We start from the raw sequence: 22,420 nt of genomic DNA, 5'->3' as shown, positions 1-22,420 counted from the left end.
CCCTTTCATCTTTGAGACATTTCCTCCTCAAGTGGGTGAGACCGAAGTGAGGCCCCACTAAGGGTTACAGCCCCACATCTTCTCTTCCTGTGATCAAGAACCCTGGACCACCCAAGCAGGTCAGTTTATGAAGGCCAGCTCAGTGAAGGAACAAGCTTCTCCCTTTGGGCAGTGCAACTAGAACACTTCTGTTTTTGTTTCACAGTCACCCAGGCAGACCTCAAGGGGAATTTGATCAAACATTTATTAAGCACTTATGTACTAAGTGTTTAGGGATATAAAGGGAAAATCGGCCCCTGCCCTCAAGTTTACATTTTACTGTAGGAATAGACAGTTACAGAGGCATAACACAAAGTAAACAGAGAAAAAGAATTAACTGGGGAGTTAGTGACTGCTTCATGGAAAAGGTAGCACCTAAGCTTATCCATGAAGCAATCAAGGATCCCAAGAACTGGAGATATGGAGGTGCATTCCAAGCACTGAGGAAAACTCATGTAAATACACCAATGGAGGAGATGAGTTCCATAACAGCAAACCAGTAAAGCTGGAATGTGGACTTCATGAAGGGAACAAGTATGTAATAAGGCTAGAAGCATAAGTAGAAGTCAGATTGTCAATGGCCTTAGATGCTGGGTATAGAAGTTTATATTTTATAGAGCTGTTTTTGAACAGGGGACATAGACACCCAGTTGCTCAGGAAGAGGGCACACTGCAGCACTGGAGGAGCTTCCATTTTACCCTTCTACTGGTGTACACAAGCTTCAGCACTGTAGAAGATAAGGATGTTATCACTGGCAAGGTGGCCGCTAGAGATAAGCAGACATGGTTTCCTCTGCAGCCAAGCTATTCTAATAGTCTCAGGCTCTGGGCTGAGTAGGCTTTCAATTTGCCTTAGGTGACCAGTGTTTGGGCTCTGAACTCTCTGCCCAAGTCCAGTCATTGTCCCTCTTGGCAAGCAAAGAGCAGCACTATGGGGTGGAAGAAGCATGGTGACCAGAGAACCAAGAGGCCCCTTTTATCCCCATGAAGATCTCTGCGGGTCCAATTCCTAGGTATCCTAGAAAATTCAAAACCATGGATGTATGGCGTCAGTGTCTACATGTGTGCTCATCTCCCAGTAGCTCAGTTAACTATGGATTGGGACAACAGACACTTGTTGAAGTCTCTTTAGTAGGTGGCTTTGCACATCTTCCTCTTCCACCTGCCACCAGCAGAAGTTGATTCCTTGAATCTCAGGTGGCTTGTTGAGGACACCTGGATTTCTATAAGCCACCGTTACCAGCACATTCAGGCAGATCCCATCAGCCTGGTTCTTGCCCAGGTGCTGAAGCCCCAGGACACCCTGGGCTTTCACTGTCAACTGGGACAGTGTCAAGCACTGTTGTAGGAGTCGAAACACAGACACCATAATGCTGCTATTCTGCTCTGACGGAGTGAGTCCAGAGGCTGTGATGGGCAAATGGAGACCGCCTTCTGTACCCGCCAACACCCATATATTCTTGGCACTGGTAAAGGCAGCTATAAGTCGCTGGCAGATAAGCTTGCATGGAAGCTCTTGGGGTAGAGTAGGAGGATGTCTAGCTTGTTGGTAATAGTGAGAACCCAGTTTTATGAGGGGCACGATGTCATGGGAACGAAGAGGAGTGGGCAAGGAGGTGTGAGGGTACCAGCCAGCTTGCAGGGACTCCTTATCTGCTTCCTTAGAAGTCTTAAGGATCCCACCTGAAAGAAGGCGGACGGGAGAAAAAAGCATCAGCGATAAAAGAAAAAAGATGCCCTCTTTGGCAGAAAGATTTATGCCAGTTGATTATTCTAGGACAGTCAGTCGGGAGAGGGAAGGTTTGAGGAAACAAGAAGGGAATGAGGCACTCCCCATCCACTGCCCACCATGTGGAGAAGTACCTGTGGGGCGGGCAAGGAAAGCAAAGCGGATCCAGCGGGGACCTCGTTCTTCCACTGCCAGCAGTGTCAATGGCTCACACTCCAGGCCTGCCTCCTCCTTCACCTCCCGTCTCAGTGCCTCCAGAATGGTTTCTCCAGGTTCCATTCTCCCAGCAGGTAGATACCAAGACCCATGGCACTCTCTTTTGGCTTCCTGGATCATTAACACTTCACCCTAGAGAAAGAGAGAAGACCTCCCATCCCAGCTGTTGTCCATTGCCCCCCACTTGTCATTTTCAGGCATGACAAATAGCACACTGCCTTATTTTGCATCACAAAGGTCCTTACTAAGACCTCTGAGGGTTTGTCAAGCATGAAGACCTTCTCTCCTCCTATCCAGGACCTTAACAGGTGTCTCAAATACCAGAGTTGGGATGAATGTAGCAGGCAGGGAAACATCAAAGCACTATTTACTGGGTTACCCCTGCTCTTCTATGGTGTCTGAAATATTTTCACTCCCCACCATTTCAACAAGTTCTCTCTGAAAAGCAGACCTACAGGTGCCAGGATTTCAGAGCCTTATCCAGGGTTTTGGGTGTACCAGACACCAGGCCTGTGCCTTATTCCCAGTGTGCGTCTGTTCTCCCCTCCCTGCTAGATTTCAAATTATTAAGAAACATCTCAGACTTGTTTTGATGATCCTACCTCACAGAGCAGTGAAGATCAAATGAGATATGTATGTACAAGTCCACTCTGCCTTCCCTCTGGTGATCACCTCTAATTTATCCTGTCTATGCATATCCTGTCTGTCTGTACATAGTTGTTTGTAGGTTGACTCTCCCAATAGGTATGAGCTCCTTGGGAGTAAGGGACTGATTTTTTGCCTTTTTTTGTATCTCTAATGCTTACTACAGTACTTGGCACATCAGAGGTGCTTAATAAATGCTTGTCAACTGACTTTAAACCTTAGAATGCTATTCAAATGGCCAGCTGTCATCATCCTTGTTACTTTAATTCCTCAGGCCTCACAAATTCTCCCCTGCCTCAGCTCCGATGACCTCTATCACCTCTTTACCACAGCCTCTCACTTAGGTGGTCAAATCTTAGACCTTGCCATTACTTAAAACTATTTCACCTTTGAGATCATAAACTATGAATTTCCTGTCTCTGACATAAATCACTCCCACTTCTCCAGGTCTCCTTTTCATGACCTCTGGTCACCTGATTCTTTCCTCTTTCAGCCACATCCTCTTCTGACTTGTCTCCCTACACAGTCAACCACATGATCACCTCTTTCAAAGTCCCACTCTTCTTTATTCTTGAATACCTTGTCCTTTGACTTTCTGTCATTCTTGCCCTAATTTAAAATCCTAGATGAGGATGAGCTCCCTTCTCTGCTCCTATTCCTGAACTGCCTTAACAAAGTAGAAGTGATGAAAATCCCCTGATGGGGTGCTAGAAATGTATGCTAATAACCCTCAACTGGGACTTCCCTTGATTCATGGCAATTATTCTATTTATGTCTATTGATTCCAAATCACCTTCCCCTCCCCAGCTACTCCAAAACTCCTTTCTCCTCAAACCCCCCAATTCTAATCTATCCCACTCACTGTCAGTAGTTGGCCCCAATCTTAGGTGGTCATCTGCCTGAAACTTCCCTCAATTTCCCTCTTCCACACCTCAAAGTCTGTGGTAATACCCAGACCCAGGCCCAGTTCCTTTCCTCTGGTCTCTGAGGAAGAGGTGACCTCCCTTTCTGGCCACCTGGGCCCATCTCCTCCCTCCTTCTTCAGGACCTGCATCAAATGTATATTCTCCCATCTTTGGTCTCTTCCTCTTTAGTGACGCCTTTCCTTTACTTACAAACATATCCAGGTTTCTCCTAACTTAAAAACAAACAAACACCCTTCTAAATCAGCTATGCCCTCAAACTATTCTTCTTTCCTCTTTAGAAAGAATAGTTATGCACTTCTAAACTTGCCTTTTGACCATTCACTTTTTAATCTCTCTCTCTGGTGGCTCCTCTTCCAGCTCCTGAAAAACAGGGTGGGTGGAGGGAGGAGGTTCCTCACTTCTCTTTTTCCTCAGTATCTCTCCCATCTCCCAGTAACTGACTCTTCTGTCTCAATATCTATCTCTTAGTATCTGCCTCTCTCTCTCTGTCTCTCTCTCTCTGTCTCTGTCTCTCTCTCTCTCTCTCCCTCTCTCTCTCTTTCTCCTTCCCTCCCTCCCTCTCTCTCTCTCTCTCTGTCCCACCCCCATCACTGTCTCTTTCTCTTCCTTTCTCAACTCTGCCTCTCTCTCTTTCCCTCTCTTAGTATCTGCCCCTCTCTCCTCTCCTGTTTCTCTGTATCTTTCAGGATCTGCCTCTCCCCCCCTCCCCTTTCCACTCTCTGTTTCTCTCAGGATCTGCCTGTCTTTCTATAAAGTTTCCCTTGATGATTTCATCAACTTTCATGGCTCCCATTTTCACCCCAAGGCAGATGACTCCCAAATCTTTATCTCTAGATTTGATCCTCCCATGCATGCCAATCCAAGGCTTCCAATTGCCTGTGGGTACCTCCCATATCAAGATGTCCTGTCAGGACTTCAAAGTCAGTGTGTCCTAAACTGAACTCATCATCCTACCTCCAAAACCTGCCCTTCTTGATTTCTGTATTTCTGTTAATAATACTAACACCCTCCCAGTCACAAAAGACCGTAAACCTCAGTAATCTTTAGTTATTCCTCCTCCCCTTGAGGCAGCTAAGTGGTAATAGATCACTAGGTCTGCAGTCAGGAAGATCTGAGTTCAAATTTGACCTCTGGTATTTACTATGTGCGACCCTAGTCGAGTCACTTAACCTCTATCTACCGAAGTTTCCTCAACAGTAACATGAGGACAATGGTGGTACTTACCTCCCAGGGTTGTTGTGGGGATCAAACAAGACGATATTTGTAAAGTGCTTGGCACACAGCAGTGGTTTAAAAAATACCTGTTCTAATCTCCCCATGTCAGTTCAATAAACATTTATTTACCCCAATAAAATATAAGCCCCTTGAAGGCAGGATGTGTTTTGTCCTTTTATCTTTGGATAACCTCAGCATGTGGTACACAGTAGATGTTTAATAAATGCCTGTTCTCACTCTCCTCCCCCTATATCTATTCAATAAGCATTTATTTCCCCCGAGTAGAATACAAACCCCTGAGGGCAGGGACAGTTTTATCTTTTTATCTCTGTAACCCCAACATGTGGCACATAGTGGGTGCTTACTAAATCCTTCCTGAACAGCTGGACAACTGCTAAGGTTTCCCTCTTTATTCAAGACCCGGCTCATGGAGCCAGTCATGGAGCTTTCTCTAAACGTTTGGTCTGCATCTTTCCTATACGTTTATCACACTCCCACCTGCAAGTGCCGACAGGTGAGCTCCCTGAGGGTAGGGATGGTATCTTGTTTCTCCTCTCGGTCTCCTTAGCTTACGGTGAGCGAGTGTTTAATCAATAAATGGTGACTAGAATTCTCCGTGCTTGCACCCTGTGGCAGCCAGCGCGGTGCGCTGTGCCCAGCAGACACTCAGTCAATGTTTGGGGTGAATGTTAGACTTCTTTGGGTGTCACTCCTGCAGGGCACGTAATACAATGCTGAATGAAAACGGGGTCAGCACCTCGCCAATGAGGGGGGCCTCTCCTCGTCTCTCCTTCCTAAGCCCATGGGTTACATGGGCCCGGGCTCTGGGGTCCTCTATCTTGGGGTGTCTGGGGTCCCAAAGACTTTGGAGTCAGGGTCCTGGCTGCCTCTCACCTGGTCGTTGAAGAAGACAGCCAGCACGATATAGGAGACATTCTTCCTGAGCTGCACGGGCACAGGTGAGACCTTTAGCGGTACAGAGTCATAGTCCAGCACCGGCAGCCCCTGGCCCCCCAGCACGGCCCTCAGGTCCCCTGCCAGGCCTGAGGATGCCATTGGCAAGGGCGGGGGTGGAGGGTGGGGGTGGGGAGGGATGCAGGGGAGAGGCTGAGACCCAGACTGGATCACGTGGGGGGGTGTGGTTGGGGTGGAGCAGGGACTCTGGACTCAGGTGGAGCCCCAGGAACCAAGATGGAAAATTTGGGTTCAAAGGAAACGGATCCCGGGGGACACACGGGACAGACTGGAGCTAGGGGCTAAGGGCGCAGAGAGGGCAAGGTCAAGGTCAGGGTCAAGGCCAGAATCGGCCCTCGGGAAGGCTCAGGCCCAGTCGGACGAGTGGGGGGAGTTAGAGGGGGAGGGGAAATCAGGGCCTGCTCGGGTTCCCTCCTCCGGCCCCACCTCTCCCGGGAGACCCAGGCGTGCCCTCCCCACCCCCGCTGTTATGACGTTAGCCGTCCCGGCCCCTCCATTGGCCATTGGCCTTCCGGAGGTGGAGACTGTTCTTAAAGGAGCCGAGTCTGAGGAGTGACCGCTCAGACTTCCGCTTTCCCTGCTTGCGCTGCCCCCTTCGCTTCTCCCTCCGGCGGCGTGATGACGTCACCGCCCCCTGCGGATAGCAGATGACGTCACCCACAGAGGCGGGTGGGTGAGGCCTAGGACGGCTTCGGAGTGACGTCACAAAAAAGCGGTGACAGCTCCCCCTGACCTTTGCCTACCGCACCCCCGCTGTCTACTTCGCCCTCCCCCCTGCACCCCAGTCCGACGCAGCCACTGCCGCCCTCCTCCCTCGGGCACCCCTAAAGCTGCCCCCTGCATCGCCTGGCGCCCCTCAGAACTGGGTCAGTGCCTTTCCCCAGGTCGGCCCTTCGGACGCTGGGAGCCGGCTCGAGCCCGCAGCTCCGATTCCTTCCCCGCCCCCACCGCGCCCGGTAGTCCTTGGAATTTGGACGCTTGCGAACCGAACGCTTGTCTTTGTCTACCCCCAAGTCGCGGCCGCGGGGTGCCCCTGGCCTCCGAGCTCGGGGCTAGCGCTGGTCTGCCCACGCGCGCCCCCGGGGGCCGCGAGCCTTCTCACGAACAGGCGCCTGACCCCGCCACCCCCCCCGCGCCTCTGCGTGTCTGATCCTGCGAGTGGCTTTACGCGCGTCCGTGCAGCCCTGGACGTGCCGGGCAGCCTGGGGCTCTGCCGGGCCGCGTCACCGCGGAGAGCATCCCGCGGGCCGCGGGCTGGGAGGGGCGGACGGTCGTTACCTGGTCCGTTCGGCTGGTCCAGAGTCTGGCTCCCGCGCTCTCCCGGTGCGGTAGCCAGAGCGCCGGCCCGGGGTCAGGAGACCAGCCTTAAAGTCCCACCTGCTCCGTCCTCGGGACGTGAGGGGAAGAGCGCCCACCTCCCAGCGCCAGGTGAGATGGCATTTATAAAGCACCTGGCGAACTTGGAAGGGTTATTGCGATACCGGAGTGGCCCCGGGCAAGTCACTGAACTGCCTGCCTCAGTTTCCTCATCTGTAAAATGGAGGTAACGTAGCACAGACCTCTCCGGACTGTGAAGATCCAGTGGTGTAATGTTTGTGAAGGACCTTGCAGACCTTGAATTGCAGTATGAATGCTCATTCTCATGACTGCTATTAGCCTTCCGACACATCGGCTAGGGGAACCAGGACCAGTCATTTCACCTCTAGGCGCCCTTGGCAGCTGGGACTATAATAAGCCAAAGCGTTGACTTTCTTTGACATAGGGAGTTTCCTCATATTAGGGTTACTGTATCAGTGAAACCATAGCTCCGGTCCAAATGCCCTGAATAGGCTCCTGGTTCTTGTCACCCAACCACTCTCCCTTCCATCTTTATGTCATCTACAGATCTGATAAGCAAACCAGTTATACCTTCATCCAAGTCATTGATAAAAATCTGAAAACAGCACAGGGCCAAAGTCTGGGCATCCGTCAATGGCATCATCATCCATGAATGTTGGTTATACCAGAATCCCCAAATTCCCCTGTCTGACCCAAACCTCTCCACCCTTCCCCAAGCTTCACCCCTCTTAAAGTGCTCTTCCTCACCTGAGTCTGCAATGCCAGTTCTCCCATTTCCTCAGCCAGTACTGTGGCCCTATTTACCTTCTTTCCCAGTGTTCACATTAGAGTAAAACCAGTTCAACTTTATTCTGTTTTCTGCTCTCCAAATCTCTAACCACCCCCTCCACAAATACCTACATCAAGTCATTAAACTTCTCTGTCATCTGTGATATGGGGATCATAAGTGCACCTACCTCCCCAGGTTTTTGTGATGCCTCTAGGCATCTCAAACTCAACCTTTCCAAAATAGAATTCATTTTCTTTTCCCCAAATCCTCTTCTTCCAGACTTCCCTATGCACTTAGCATAGAGCTTTGTACATAGTAAGGGCTTAATAAATTCACTATTCCTTCAGTCTTAGGTGTGGGAGTGGGGGAGAGACTCACCACCATTCTTCCAGTCACCCAGGCTCTCAAATCTCAGCATATCTCCCCTTCCTCACTTTCCCTCACCCTATATATCCAGTCCATTGCCATGTCTTGTCATTTCTCACTTCTCAATATCTGTCCAGCACATCCCCTTCTTTCTACTCATGCAGCCATCCAGGCCCTCATCACCAGTCTCCTGGTAGTGGTTTCCCTGCCTCAGGTCTCTTTCCAATCCAATCCATCCTTCAATCACTGCCAAATTATTTTCATGAAATACAGGGGGCCATGTCACCCCCTTGATCAGAAAGCTGCAATGCCTCCCTATTACCTCCAGAATCAAATATAAAATCCTATGGTATTGAAAGCCTCTTACAACTTGGCCCATTGCTAACTTTCCAGTCTTCTTATACCCTACTCCCCCTCATGATCCAGAAACAATGGCCTCTTTGAAGTTATTTCCTTGAATAAGACATTCATCTCCCACCTCTGTGCCTTTGCACTGGCTGCCCCCATGCCTGGAATGCTCTTCAACTCAAATTCCACTTTCTCAATGGCCCTTCCCCCTCGCTCCCCCCCCCCCCCCCCCCCCCCCGTCAGATTACTTTCTCTCTCTCTCTCTCTCTCTCTCTCTCTCTCTCTCTCTCTCTCTCTCTCTCTCTCTCTCTCTCGTATGTACCTAGTTATTTACATCTACTCTCTCCCATTAAAATCCCATTAGATTAATCCCATTAATTACATTAATCCCATTAGAATTAGGCCCTTGAGGGAAGGGCTTGTCTCTTTTTTCTTGTCTCTCTTTTTTTTAATCTCCAGCACTTAGTACAGTGCTGGCCACCTTTCTGACCAGCTAAGTGGCACAATAGATAGAGCACTGAGTCTGGAGTCAGGAAGACCTGAGTTCAAATCCAAGTGTGTGAGCCAGCAAGTAATTTAACCTCTCACTGCCTCAGTTTCCTCATCTGTAAAATAGAAATGAAAATAGCACCAACCTTCCAGGGTTGTTGTGAGGATCAAGTAAGATAACAATTGTAAAGCACTTTGCCAACCCTAAAGTGCTATGTACAAATGCTAACTATTATTAAATAATTATTGACTCACTGATTGTGCTTACTGTATATTTTTCACATTTGCTTATCTGTATATATACATATATGTGTGCATATATGTATGTGTATATACATGTGTGCATGTGTGTATACATACACATACACACATATATATGTTCTTTCCCCACAATAAAACATAAGTTCATTAAGGTCAGAGTCTGTTTCATTTTTGTCTTTGTACTTAGCACAAAGTAGAGGCTTAACAAATGTTTTATTTATAATTTATAATAAATGTTTATTGAGTTGAGTTGTGGATATGACAAATCCCTGTAGTCAGTGGAGACAGTTCATACTGACTAGGAAAATGCTACAAACCAGGACTTGACTTCTCATTTTGTAGATTGTCCAGATTTAAGAAAGTTATGGAGAAAATGTTAATAATTCAGATTAAAACCAAAAGTGTATCCAATGTGCTTTTTCTTCTCCAAAGAAGTGTTTGTTAAATGCTAGGACATCCCTGTCTGTGGCCATTAAACTTCAGACATCAGTGCAAGCAAAGTACAGTCATTCAACCAGCTTTGTATCCACTCTACAGCACCTTTCCCATTCTACAAAATTTTTCAGAGATGATCAACCATAGCTAAGCACTCACATTACAAGTTATTTTACTCTGGGAGTAGTTCTTCTGGACCGGTGATAAAAACTCATTGAGGACAGCTCTTTTTCCCTCATTTATTTACTCATTAGCACATTTCCTCATTCACTTGTTCACTCATCTATTTAATCATTTATTCATGACTCATCAATTCTTTGCCATACTTACCCATTCACTCACCATTTGTTTGCTCATTCATTCATTCATTGAAAAAAAATTTAATCTGTTGTTAAGTAGAGCATTGTAAAGAAAGATAAAATAGATATCTGACTTTCCAGAGCTGAGACTTGAAGGATGAAGAGGTTATAAATCTTTGTTTCATTGAATTGAGTTGAATTAAATGATGGCTAAGTGAAGAAGAAGGGGAGGGTACCCAAAGAGCCCCCTAGGGTAAATGCTCAGAGCTGTGGTCCTAGTTCCTAGTCTTCCTCATCTGCGTCCACATTTTGGGGGGAATTCTTTTGGGATTTTTTTATGGGTCCACTCAGTGCCCAGGACAAAGTCTATGCCCACCACATTCTTCCCGTTCTCTTTCTGTGTTCCCCACCCCTTACCCTCAAGCATCTGATCCATCTTACCTGGTCCAGTGACCGCCAAAGGCTGCTTCTGCCTGTAAGGATTCCCATGTTCACACTTGTCTTTCTTCCCTTGGCTCTTTGCCCAGACTCTCCCTGTCTGCACTTGCATTTTGGAGCACGCTCACAACAGAGACCCTCTTCTATTCTTACTGAGGCTATAGGCTTGGGCACACAGTAGGTGTTCTGTGATGGATTCATTAATTAATAAGGGATTGCCCACCATAGAGCTCACCACCTATTCTCCATTCAGATTCTTTCAAGGCTCCCAGGGTCAACCCATTAGCCAAGAACAGGGAGTCCTGGGGCAGTGAGTCAGGACGCCTAAATTCCAGACCTATTCCACACTAATTTGCCTTGTGAGTGTTTGGGCCTCAGGTATTCCTGTCTGTAAAGTGGGGATGATGATCCCAATCTCCTCCCTGCCTCCCAGGGATGTGGTGAGAATGAATGAGATCATGTCTGGGCAGGGCATTGAGTGCCTCTGAGACAGAGGCTAAGATAAACACCTGGTTGGAAAAACCGAATGCAATAAGGAAGACATTTCCTTAGTCCTTACTTGCTTTCTTCCTTCCTTTCTCCTTTCCTTCCTTTCTTCCTTTCTTCCTTTCTCTTTCTCTTTCCCTTTCTTTCCTTCTTTCTCTTCCTTTCTTTGTCTTTCTTTTTTCTCTTTCCCCCTTTCACTTTCTTCTTTTCATCCTTCTTCCTCCTTTCTTTTTTTCTTCCTCTTCCTCTGTTTTTTTCTGTCCTTTTTCTCTTTTTTTGCTTTCTTTCCTCCTCTGTGTTCCTCTCAACTTATGGATTCACACAAACTCCTAGGTTCAAAGTGGGGTAATTTGAGGAATAAGTGTACCTTAACAGGGACTCCATCATAGTTCAACTGGGAACCTCTAAAAATTATTTAAACTCAGTTTGCATCTTACCAGCAGACTGGCCAAGGAGCATGCTTTTCAAAAGTTAAACATTTAGTCAGGACTACAGGAAAACCTATCTCAAATACCATTCTCAAATACCATATCTCAAACCATTCTCAAATAAGTAAAAATTCATTCCCACTTCTTACTTCCTACCAGAACAGCCTGGGAAAATAAATTCTCCAAGACACATGGCCCCAAAATAGGAGAATAGAAAGTGCTTTCTCTCTCTCTCTCTCTCTCTCTCTCTCTCTCTCTCTCTCTCTCTCTCTCTCTCTCTCTCTCTCTCTCCCTCTCTCTCCCCCTACACCCCTCTCTGCCTCTGTCTCTGTTTGTCTCTCCATCCCCTTTCTCCCTCTCTGTCTCTTTCAGTATCAGATTCTCTTTCTCCAAAATTTCACTTGATGAGATCATCAACTTTCATGGCTCAGTTTTTCCCCCAAGGCAGTCTCAGCACCTTCTCACAGCCCAGTTGTCTGCTCATGTTGCTCACTGGGGTCTCAGAAACATGTCAGGACTCCTGAGCTCCTGCACAGTGGTAGTACAGTCTCTCCCCATATGGCTGCACTTTTTCCTTCTACCCAGAGTTCTCTGTCACTCTCCTGAAGGAGGTTTTTTCCCTCTCCACCTCTGTAGCAAAGGCATAGCTTTTCCTGGGAAATGAAGTCCTAGGAATATCAATTAGGCTTGATGTTGAATTGAGGGTCTTATGAAAAATGTAGTCCCTTCAATCATATGTACCCCTATTAAATCCGACCCATGATAAAAATAATTTCACTCCCTACAAATCACACTTGGTGAATATATACAGTTATACTTCATAAAATATCCATTGATTTGTATGAAAAAAATCACAATTATCCCTGAGACATATCATAAGAACATATAATGTTCAGTTAATATCTCATATAGTAGACCAATCACATAAATTCCAAGCACAGAGAAATAATTTGTAGCAAGCAGAGTTGCATATAATAGATAGAATGTATGTTACATGTAAATAATTATTTGATTTCTTGAACTGGTTGTCTTACACTCAACATATTCAGAGCTGAACTTATCTTTCTTCCTAGATATACCCATCTTCCTAACTTATCCATTAGTGTTAAGAGATGAATATCTGGTCACTGGATCCAGATGGCTCTGGAGGAAAAGTGAGGCTGGTGACCTGCACAGCCCTCCCTCACTCAAAACAAAGTCAAGTGCAAGTAATGTTATCATTTCTCTGATGGCATGGTCTTCTTCAGCAGTGAAGGACGAACACACACACACACACACACGCACACAGGCACACACACACAATTATCTTCCAGTAACCCAGGCTTTCCACCTAGATGTTATCTCCAACTCCCTCTCACTACCCATATCCCATCAGGTGCCAAGCCCTATTATTCCTACCTTTATAGCATCTCTCATATGTGCCCTTTCTCTTCTCTGACACTGCTACCACCTGCTACAGGTCTTTATCACCTCCCATATGGACTGCTGCTGGGTCATCCTGCCTCAAGTTATTCCCCATTCTGATACATCTTGCACTTAGCTATCAAAGTGATCTTTCTAAAGCACAAGTCTGACCATGTCACCCTTCAGGATCAAAAATAAAATCCTGTTTGACTTTTAAAGCCCCTCATGACCTGGTCTCCACATTTTCAGTCTTCTTACACCTTGCTCTTTTCCATGTACTCCATGTACTCTGTGATCCAGTTACATTGGCCCCCATGCTGTTTCTTGCACAAGACGCTCCATCTCCCTACTCAGGGCATTTTTACTGGCTGTCCCCCAGGCCTGAAATGCTCTCCTTTCTTGTCTCCAACTCCTGACCTCTTTGGCACGCATCAAGTCTCAGTCAAAATACCACCTTCTGCAATAAAACTTTCCCAGCCTCCTTCAGCGTTAGTGCCTTCCCTCTGAGATTTTTTCCCATCTAATCCCATATATAGCTTTGTACATAGTTATTTATATGTGTCTCCCCCATTAGGTTATGAGCTCCTTGGGAGCAGAGACCATTTGTGCCTTTCTTTATATCCCTGTTGCTTGGCACAGTATCTGGCATATAGTAGACATTTAATAAATACTTGTTGACTTGACTTGCACATGGCATTACATCATATGTTGTGTTTTCATTGCAAAATGCACATTAATGGGCACCTTCTAACAAAATGAGTAGTGTATCTTCTTCTATGACCCTAGGAACATCGTATGCCAGCCAGGTCCCTGGCCAGATAGTTCTTGTACTTCTGCATTGCCATCTTGTTACATCTGCGTCCCTTGTCTCTAGAAGCCCTGTGGGTGAGTCAATGTCCTCAGGCTTATTGGCCTTCAGTCCTAATTCCAGGCCTAATAAATGGTCTCAATTAAAAACCACTGTTTCCAGACCCTGATGAATCAGGCTCTGTAGAAGAGGGAACTCCTACAACTGGTATATGAGCCAAGAAGGGGACAGCTTCTGGATTCAGCCATCCCCCCATCTAAGTAGAGACCCCCTTCAGTCGGAGCAACCTTGACAGGGCTCCTCAACTTTCAAGAAGGTAGCAATATGCAGGGTTGTTTTTTTCTAATCCCTTATCTTGGTCCATATCCTCTTCATACAGGACATCATTTGGTTCCATATTCTAGGGAATCTTACTAAATTCTGTAGGGGAAACAGGTATTGCCCTTGCTGGGTCCCGATCACTCTCTGGCATGATTTAATAGACTAGCAATTTACCTACTTTTTTAAAAATTTAGTGAGGCAACTAGGTGTTAGAGGAGAGAGAATGATGGACTTGAAATCAGGAAAACTCAAGCTCAGGTTCTTCCAGCAGACTCTCTTTAGCTCTGTGACCCTAGGCAGACCATGTAACCTCTCTCAGCTTCAGTTTTCTCATCTGTGAAATGGGCACAGTAATAGTACCCCATCACAGAGTTGTTGTATTGAGCAAATGAGATAAAATGTGAACTGTTTTGTTAACCTCAAAGTGCTATATAAATAAATAAGATATATTATTGATATATGATATATTAATCAATAATAAAAATATATTGAACATATATAGCAATTATTATAATTATTAACTACTTGGTACAGGGTTTTCTGTAGCTTCTTAGTAGCCCCTGGCTGGGGTACTCGACCGTGAACAAGCGCATTAAGGCATCATTTCTCCTTTACCAAACTTTCCTGAGCTGAGGCCTCCTCCAAATAATCTCTCAGTTGAGTGAAGAACTAGTTGGGAGACTCCTCCTGTTTATATCTAGGGCTTCCAGACACAGTTCTCTGCTCCAGACTCTCCACAGTTTCCCATCTGCTCCCAGCCTGGGCACCTTCCCCTACCCATTAGAATGAATGCTCCCTTGAAGGCAGGATCTACCCTTCTCTGTAATAATTGTGTTCTCATGCTTAGCTCAATGTCTGGCACAGGTTAAGTCTTTAATTAATGCTTCTTGACTGACTGACAGATCAATGACAGATCTGCAAGGCTATCACTCCAACATAAAGGGATGAAGAATGAAGCCTGTTTTATTGTCCTGATGGCATTATACACATGTGCTGGATGTATTGACTCCATTGCACTTCCCCTTTAGGCCTCCGAGTCCAGCCTGTTTATCATGGTGTAATTAAAACAGTCTGGCTGTGGGTCTCCTTGAGGATGTAGTTTTAGACTTCTTGATGCATGCCAAGGCTAGCACCAGTTTCAGCAGGATGTGGGTTATGTTCTTCCTGTCCCTTTCTAGAGGCAAGAAGTTTATGAACACCAGCTTCAAAGGCTTGGTGCTTCTGCACATGCTCTTCTGGCAAGCAGTTAAGTCAGTTTATCACCTTTCGTGGAACACACAATGCAGGGCTCACACTTATGGAAATTCCCTGACACCCTGGGTTGATAGAACCTGGCCAGTAAAAGCCTATCTAGAATTTTGTCTGGGCGCAAGAGAGTGCCAGATGTCATCATCATGGAGTGCTTTCTTAGACAGTAGACCTTTGGTGGTACCAATTTCCTTCTTGTACTTCATGCAGGATTGGTCACTCTTCAGGTCAGCACTCCACTGCACAGATTTATCTTTGCCTTTCCACACTGAGCAGGTAGTTTCTGGGGCTCTAAGCTTGTGTCTTCAAGGGTCATGTTCCTTATTCTTGGTCTGGATCACTTTATATAGACATTCCTTCCACATCTACATTCACTACCAATCATCCAAGGATACTTGACATAGGCAAGACTGGCTTAGTGCTACCATATTTACCCTCTCTGCTGGGTTGTCCCAGACTCCGTTGCACTTTCTTGTCTTAACAGCTTTCCCTGCTTCAGGTTACAGACTACTTTTGCTGCCTCCAAAGGGATCACCAGTGTTTCTGAGGGGTAGGCTTTCTGGATAACACACCTGCATTCATATTAGTCTTCCCTGGCTGATAATGAACACTGAACTCATAGTTGGCCAGCACCTGTACCTGTCCCTGGCAGGTGGCATCCAATTTAGCATTTGTCAAAATATTATCCAGCAAATTATTGCCCATCCATACTTAGAATTGAGACACATCATCTTGGCACTTATCGGTGACAGTGACTTCGGAGCCATGAATGTCAATTTGTGGGTAGAATAGCAAATTTCAACATCATTGAGTCATTTACTGGCAAAGTGATAAGTGGTGGCCATAGCTTTCCTGGAATAAACTGTTTCCACGCCCCACAAGGCTTGCCTGGATCTGCAAAAGGCAGCGCTAAAGCAAAATGACCAAGTCCTTAAAAGACTGCTCACTTTTCTTATCCCAACAATCTCTAACCAGTCCCAGAGGACTTAGGGCAAGATTACCCTGTCTTGCCTTTCTCTTCAGCCTGAGATCATTAAGAAGCTTTGAGATAATGGCATATAGAGTTCTTCGCATGTTTCCAATAGTAGCCATCAAAACCTAGGAAAATCTTTGGATACAGTCAGTTAAGTATTTTATCTTTTCAGGGTCACTATTTCCTATGGGACCCACACACTGCTGAACTTGTACTTTTTGATTGACAGATCTAGACAAGTAGCTTCATCTAATACCTTTAGCAGTCTTTTCTTATACTCTCCCAATATCTTTCCAAATATGATGGATGAGATTATCCAGGCACATTAGCTCCTCCAAACAATGATTCATGTCACTAGTGACTTTTTCCATGAATCACTGAGAAGCGGACATAGTTTCAGAAATTTCTTGGGGACACACATTTAGATTAGTAGAACCCCACTGAATGGAAGGCCATCTCTTCCTTTTCTTTCTCTGCCAGAAAGTTCTAATGATACCTTCTATGCAGACCCCAGATTGAAAACCACTGGTTGCCCAGCAGACAGTCCAAGACATCTTAAATTTATGACATAATGTCCTGTTTGTGATTCAAAGAGTGATGGTCTATTCATGTCCTGATTTCCCCAGGCTCATTCTGGAGCTCATTCTCTCAATCTACAGTTGAAAGTGAGGCATACAGACTACAGGACAGTTAGTAAGTCATCTCTGTTATTTTTGGCTAAGCTCTTAAAAAGTTCAGAAGCCACTGAGTTGGATTATGTGTGTTTTCCCTGGGTATGCCCCTTACCCTACCCATGGAGTGAGAATGTAAGGCTGGGTTTCCTCCTCAGATTATCCTTCCATTCCTCAGGCTCTCGAGAGTGTCCAAATCCAGCCTTGAGTTGGAGGTTCCTGGAGGCTTTCTGCCAACCCTGTCTTCTACCTCTCTGTAAGCCTCTGCATAGGAGACCAGCTGTTAGAGTATGACAGAGCTAACCCCTCCACAGTACTCTGCCAGTACTTTGAAGAGTCTGGAGATGGTCCCAATCAGCTTTGAAATTCCAGAGAGGTTTGCCTACTTTGAACTAAACCAGGGTCATGGTGTCCACCTTTGAAGAGGACACTCTGTTCTGGTTCATTAACCCATATTTAGGTTTCCAATGTTACCTGTGGGACATAAGGGAGGGGTGGGAAAGCAAGGAAAGCTTGTTTGTTTTTTAATTCTATTTCCTCCTCCTAGGGCTTTCCACAGAACCCCCATTGACAGACTGAGGTCTGGGAGCAGGGTCTGCTGTTGTATTCCGTGATCTGCACTTAATCTACAAACTCTTGGGGAGCTGCCTGATTATACTGAAGCCTAATCAGCCTGTTCCATTCAGTTCTTGGTAGGCTCAGAACTTTATTAGTCCTTCTACTTACTAAACTTCACCCATCTTCAAGTCCATAAACAGAACTAAGTCCTAGGTGAAGCAAAACTTTGTAAGAGTAATAGTTGACATTTATACAGCATTTTAAGGTTTGCAAACAGCCAACATTTATATGGTATTTTAAGGCTTATGACTCACCCTGAATAATGCCTAGAGGCAGCTAGGTGCCATGGTAGACAGAGCACTGGATCTGGAGTCAGGAACATCTGAGTTCAAATCCAACCTCAGACACTTACCCTTGGCAAGTCAATTAACTGCTTTCTGACTCAGTTTCCTCGCTTGTAAAATAAAGATAATAATAGCACCTACCTCCCAGTTTGTAAGAATCAAATGAAGTAATATCTGTAAAGCACTCAACACATTGCCTGGCTGCATGTGCTCATTCCCTTCCCTTAGCTAGTAATTGTCTGAAGTAGGATTGGAACCCAGGATTTCTTGACTCCAAGTCTAGCACTCTACCCTCTATGTCACCTAACTCATATAATTCTCTTGCCCTTCCAGCTTCTCCCTTCCAACAACCTCCATGAGGGTTGGTCATGAGAGCCGTAAGATGCTTCCTTCACTTTCAACTCTTAGAATCTTTCCTTTAAGATTCACATCAAGATTTGCCTCCTACACAAAATCTTACTGTTACAGTGTTCCCCTACCAATGTGTTTATATTTGTGCTAAATGATAAAATAGATTTAAAACTTTATATCACTCTGTAAATGCTAGTCATCATCATTATTAGCTATTATGATTTATTTATTTGTATCCTCTGGGTGTAACAAACTTAAGAATACAGTAAGATTTTTGAGACACCCTGTCTGCTATTTCCACCCAGTACAATGTAAGTTCCTTCAGCACAGCGACTGTTTTAGTTCTTTCCATCCCATATGCCTAGCATTGTGCCTGGTATATAGTAGGTGCTTAATAAATGCTTGTTGAATGAAAAGTCTCTCCTGCCCAAATACGTCTTTGGGTTTAAATAAATCCAATTTCTAAATAAACAAATTTCTCTTATGTTTTCTTTTTACCTCGTCCCCATATAGCAATACCTATTTCTTACTACCGATGGTCTATGTCCAAGTAAACCAGCAGCAGGCTAAAGGTTAAAACCAGAGGACCATTTGTTAGATCTGTTGTAGAGGGGGTAATCAGGTATGAATCGGATGAGATAGCTTCTGAGGTCCCTTCCAGCTCTGAGATTCTGTGACATATGATGAATTCTGAAAACTATCCATTAGGGATTCAAAAAGTAAAATATTGATGGACCTAGAAGATAATGAGAATGAGAAGTATATTGTTCATGTGACCTTGAAAAACAGTTAGGACCACGAGATGGGCCACCAGGGCACAAGAATAATTGCCAAGAATTCTGCTCATGGGTCAGTGTAAGACATTTGTTCCTACGTCAAAGCTGATGGACTCTTGTAGGCCACCCTCAGCACAGAGTTCCCATGTAACAGGGCTTCTTAACCAGGGATCTGTAAACTTTTTTTAAATTTTATTTTGATAACTGTATTTCAATATAATTGATTTTCTTTGTTAACCTATGTTTATTTATGCACTTAAAAAAACATTACTCTGATAGACTTCAAAGGGGTCTGTAACACCAGAAAGGTCAAAGGCCCCAGAGTAGCTACCCTGACTTCAGCCTACCTCTCTGGGTAGGTGCTGTCAGCTTTGAATGGGTCAGGATTTAAAGACCAAGCATTACACGGGTCAGTGATTTCAAAATAAACAGCTTAACCAGGCCACTATGAAACTGAGTTTTTATAGTTATCCTAGAGGCCATGATTAGTCGTTTTAGACATTACCCTAGACACAGACTATTTTTATTAGGACAATTCAGGTGGGTAAACTCCTAGTGGTAGGGCTAGCTAAACAAGTAGAGGCAAGGGGGCAAGAATGGGAAAGCAGAAGTTGGGGAAAACAAAGGGAAGTATCTGGGAGGAATTTTCTCATTGGCCAAATTGAATATTTGAATGTTATATAAACATTGAACCTATAGAATGAGTATGATACATATCAGTACTGAGAAGTAGCTAGGTAGAACAGTGGATAGAGTGCAGGGCTTGTGGGGTTAGGAAGACCAGAGTTCAAATCCTACCTCTAAAACTATCCAGTTGTATGACTCCAGGCAAGTCACTTAACCTCTGACTGACTTAGTTTCCACATCTGTAAAATGGGGATAATAATAGCACCTACCTTCCAAAACTATTGAGAGAATCAAATGAGGTATTTGTAAAGTGCTAATAGCAGGTACTTAATAAATACACGTTTCCTTCTTGAGCATACAGTAAGCCCTTAGTTTTACCTGTCTCCAATTATTAAGCACCTACTATGTTCCAGCTACTATGCTAAGTCCTTAACAAATATTATCTTATTTGACCTTTGTAAGTGCTATCATTATCCTCATTTTGCAGTTCAGGAAATAGAGACAGACAGAAATTGCCCAGGGTCACACAACTAGGTGAGATCTGAACTTTAGTCTGCAGCCCAGTGGCTCCAGGCCCAAAGATCTATCTACCTCACCACCTACCTGCCTCTAGACCACATAAGAGTAGATCCTCACTCACTACATAAAGGCCAAGCCCCTGTGTGGCTCTAGGAGTTGAGGTTTTAAGTGCTGGTTATAAAATGAGTAGAATATCATTGTCACTTGGGTTCCACTGTCCAGCACTGCAAAACATTCTGCATCTTTGATTTTTATTGTTTCTGGGACCTGTTAAGTTGGAAGGGATACAGAGGAGGATAATGGGGAAAAGATTAGTTTCTTTGGGGCATTAGAAAGTCTCTATCTTTGAGCTCATCTCTTTTTTTTTCATTGTAGATCCAGTGAATTTCAGCTTCTGGAAAACCAGCTCTGAACTCCTTTGTTGGGGGTACCCAACAGGTTATTTCTCCATCTAGTCTACAATCATAGCAAATTACAGCTTGATTTTTTTTTGGCTGCATTCTATTGACATTATTCCAAAAATAGGCTACCATGACCTCTGGTCCCAGGTGCGTAAATTGATACAGAGTGAAGTAAGTAGAACCAAGAAAACATTGTCTATTGACTAGAACAATGTAAATGGAAAGATTAAAAAAAAAAACCACTAAACTGAACATTGTGTAATTATGATGACCAAAATTGGCTCCAGGAAAGAGTCTAGAGAAATATAACTCCCTCCCTTATTTGCAGAGGTGGAGGAACATGGGTATATTGTGCTTGTATTGTTAGATACAATTGTTATGTTGTCTTGGTTTTGATGAATTTTAAAAATTATTTTTACTTATTTCATTAAATATTTCCCAATTATACATAAAAAAATTTTTAAACAATCATTTAAAAATTTTTTGAGTTCCGAATTCTCTCCTTTCCTCCTATTTATTCCTCCCCCCTCCTTGATCAGGCAATTTGATTTTGATAATGCATGTGAGGTCATGCAAAATATATTTCTATATTAGCCATATTGCAAAAGAAAACTCAAATTTTTTTTTAAAATAAAAAGAAGTATGCTTCAATCTGCTTTTAGAGTGCATCAGTTTTTTCTCTGGAGGTAGATAGCATTTTTCAACTTGGATCCTTTGAAATTCTCTTGGATCATTGTCTTGATCAGAGTAACGAAGTCTTTTGTAGTTGATAATTTTTACAGTGATGCTGTTAACAATGTTCTCCTGGTTTTGCTCATTTCACTTTGCATCAGTTCATATAAGTCTTCCCAGGTTTTTCTGAAATCATCCTGCTCAAGATTTCTTATAGTTGAATAGTATTCCACCACAATCATATGCCACAACTTGGTCAGCCATTACCCAGTCGATGGACATCTGCTCAGTTTTCAATTCTTTGCCACCATAAAAAGTTACTAAAATATTTTTGTACAAATAGCCCCTTAACACTTTTCTTTGATCTCTTTGAGATACAGACGTAGTAATGGTATTGCTGAGTCAAAAAATATGCATGTTTTTACAGCTCTTTCAGTGTAGTTCGAAACTGTTCTCCAAAATGGTCAGACTAGTTCACAACTCCATCAACTTCCCCTCCAGCATTTGTCATTTTCCTTTTCTGTCATGTTAGCTAATCCAACAGATGTGAGGTGGTATCTCAGAGTTGTTTTCATTTGTATTTCTGTAATGAATAGTGATTCAGAGCTATTTAAAAATATGATTATTGGAGGGTGGAGCCAAGATGCTGGAGTAGAAGGATGACCTGTGGGAGCTCTCCCCCCACAGCCCATAAAATACCTGTAAAAAATGACTCTAAACAAATTCTAGAGCAGCAGAAGCCACAAAATGACAGAGTGAAAGAGATTTCCAGCCCAAGGCAGCCTGGAAGGCTGAGAGGAAAAGTTTATCACACCAGGCTCAGAGAGGAGCACAGCCCAGTCTTGGCAGGGACAGGACCAGAGCAGGCTTCAAGATGCCACTGGCAGCAGCTGCGGTTCCCAGATCCTTCAACCCACAAGTGCCAGAGACAGCTTCAAAGGTCAGTGAGAAAACTCTTTCACCTGGGTGAGAAGGGAACAAGGTCCTCCCCTAGCTCTGGTTCTAGGCGGCAGCAGCAGCACAGTACATTTTTGAAGCCCTTGGCCTAAAGGCCTTGGGGAAATTGAGTTGCTGATCTGAATCTCAGCCCTGAGTGGCTGTCCTGGGGTGAGGAGGAGCACTGATTGGTGGAGCTGGTGGAGGCTCTGGAGAGGGAATTCTATTTTCAGATCCTGGACAGAAAAGATTGCAGTAGCTCTCAGACCAAAGCACAGACCAGGAGGGGAGTAAACTCCTCTCACTTGATTGTGCCACCTTGGGAGAACTGAGAACTTACAGGTACTTAGAGTATGCCCTCCACTTGACAAAAATCAAGTAACTGGTTGGAAAAATACCCCAAAAAAGG

The 22,420-nt window shown here is 44.7% G+C and overlaps 2 protein-coding genes across 7 annotated transcripts; one reads left to right on the top strand and one right to left on the bottom strand.

Annotated features, from left to right (window-relative positions):
* Positions 1-226: 226 nt before the first annotated feature.
* NUDT18 (nudix hydrolase 18) lies at positions 227-7,105 on the bottom strand. Of its 6 annotated transcripts, XM_072634914.1 has the most exons (5): positions 5,665-5,738; positions 5,269-5,482; positions 3,863-3,915; positions 1,903-2,116; positions 227-1,722 (listed from the first exon to the last, which is right to left on the bottom strand). In XM_072634914.1, exons 4-5 carry the CDS (start codon positions 2,102-2,104, stop codon positions 1,127-1,129), a joined length of 798 nt encoding a protein of 265 aa, XP_072491015.1. In that variant the 5' UTR covers positions 2,105-2,116; positions 3,863-3,915; positions 5,269-5,482; positions 5,665-5,738; the 3' UTR covers positions 227-1,126. The 6 variants fall into 6 exon arrangements, with proteins under 6 accessions (XP_072491015.1, XP_072491014.1, XP_072491018.1 ...); XM_072634913.1 differs by lacking the exon at positions 5,269-5,482 and having other exon boundaries at positions 5,665-5,731; XM_072634917.1 differs by lacking the exons at positions 3,863-3,915; positions 5,269-5,482; positions 5,665-5,738 and adding an exon at positions 7,024-7,105.
* Positions 6,215-20,650, top strand: LOC140519225 (uncharacterized). Its single transcript, XM_072632045.1, has 4 exons — positions 6,215-6,262; positions 6,468-7,173; positions 17,375-17,519; positions 20,378-20,650. The coding sequence occupies exons 1-3, from the start codon at positions 6,215-6,217 to the stop codon at positions 17,404-17,406; spliced, it is 786 nt and encodes a 261-aa protein (XP_072488146.1). The 3' UTR covers positions 17,407-17,519; positions 20,378-20,650.
* The last annotated feature ends 1,770 nt before the right edge of the window (positions 20,651-22,420 follow it).

Source organism: Notamacropus eugenii, chromosome 1 (assembly GCF_028372415.1).
Source record: "Notamacropus eugenii isolate mMacEug1 chromosome 1, mMacEug1.pri_v2, whole genome shotgun sequence".
NCBI classification, from domain to species: Eukaryota; Metazoa; Chordata; class Mammalia; order Diprotodontia; family Macropodidae; genus Notamacropus; species Notamacropus eugenii.
The sequence above is the reverse complement of the archived record's forward strand: the minus strand, read 5'-3'. Positions and strand labels throughout refer to the sequence as shown.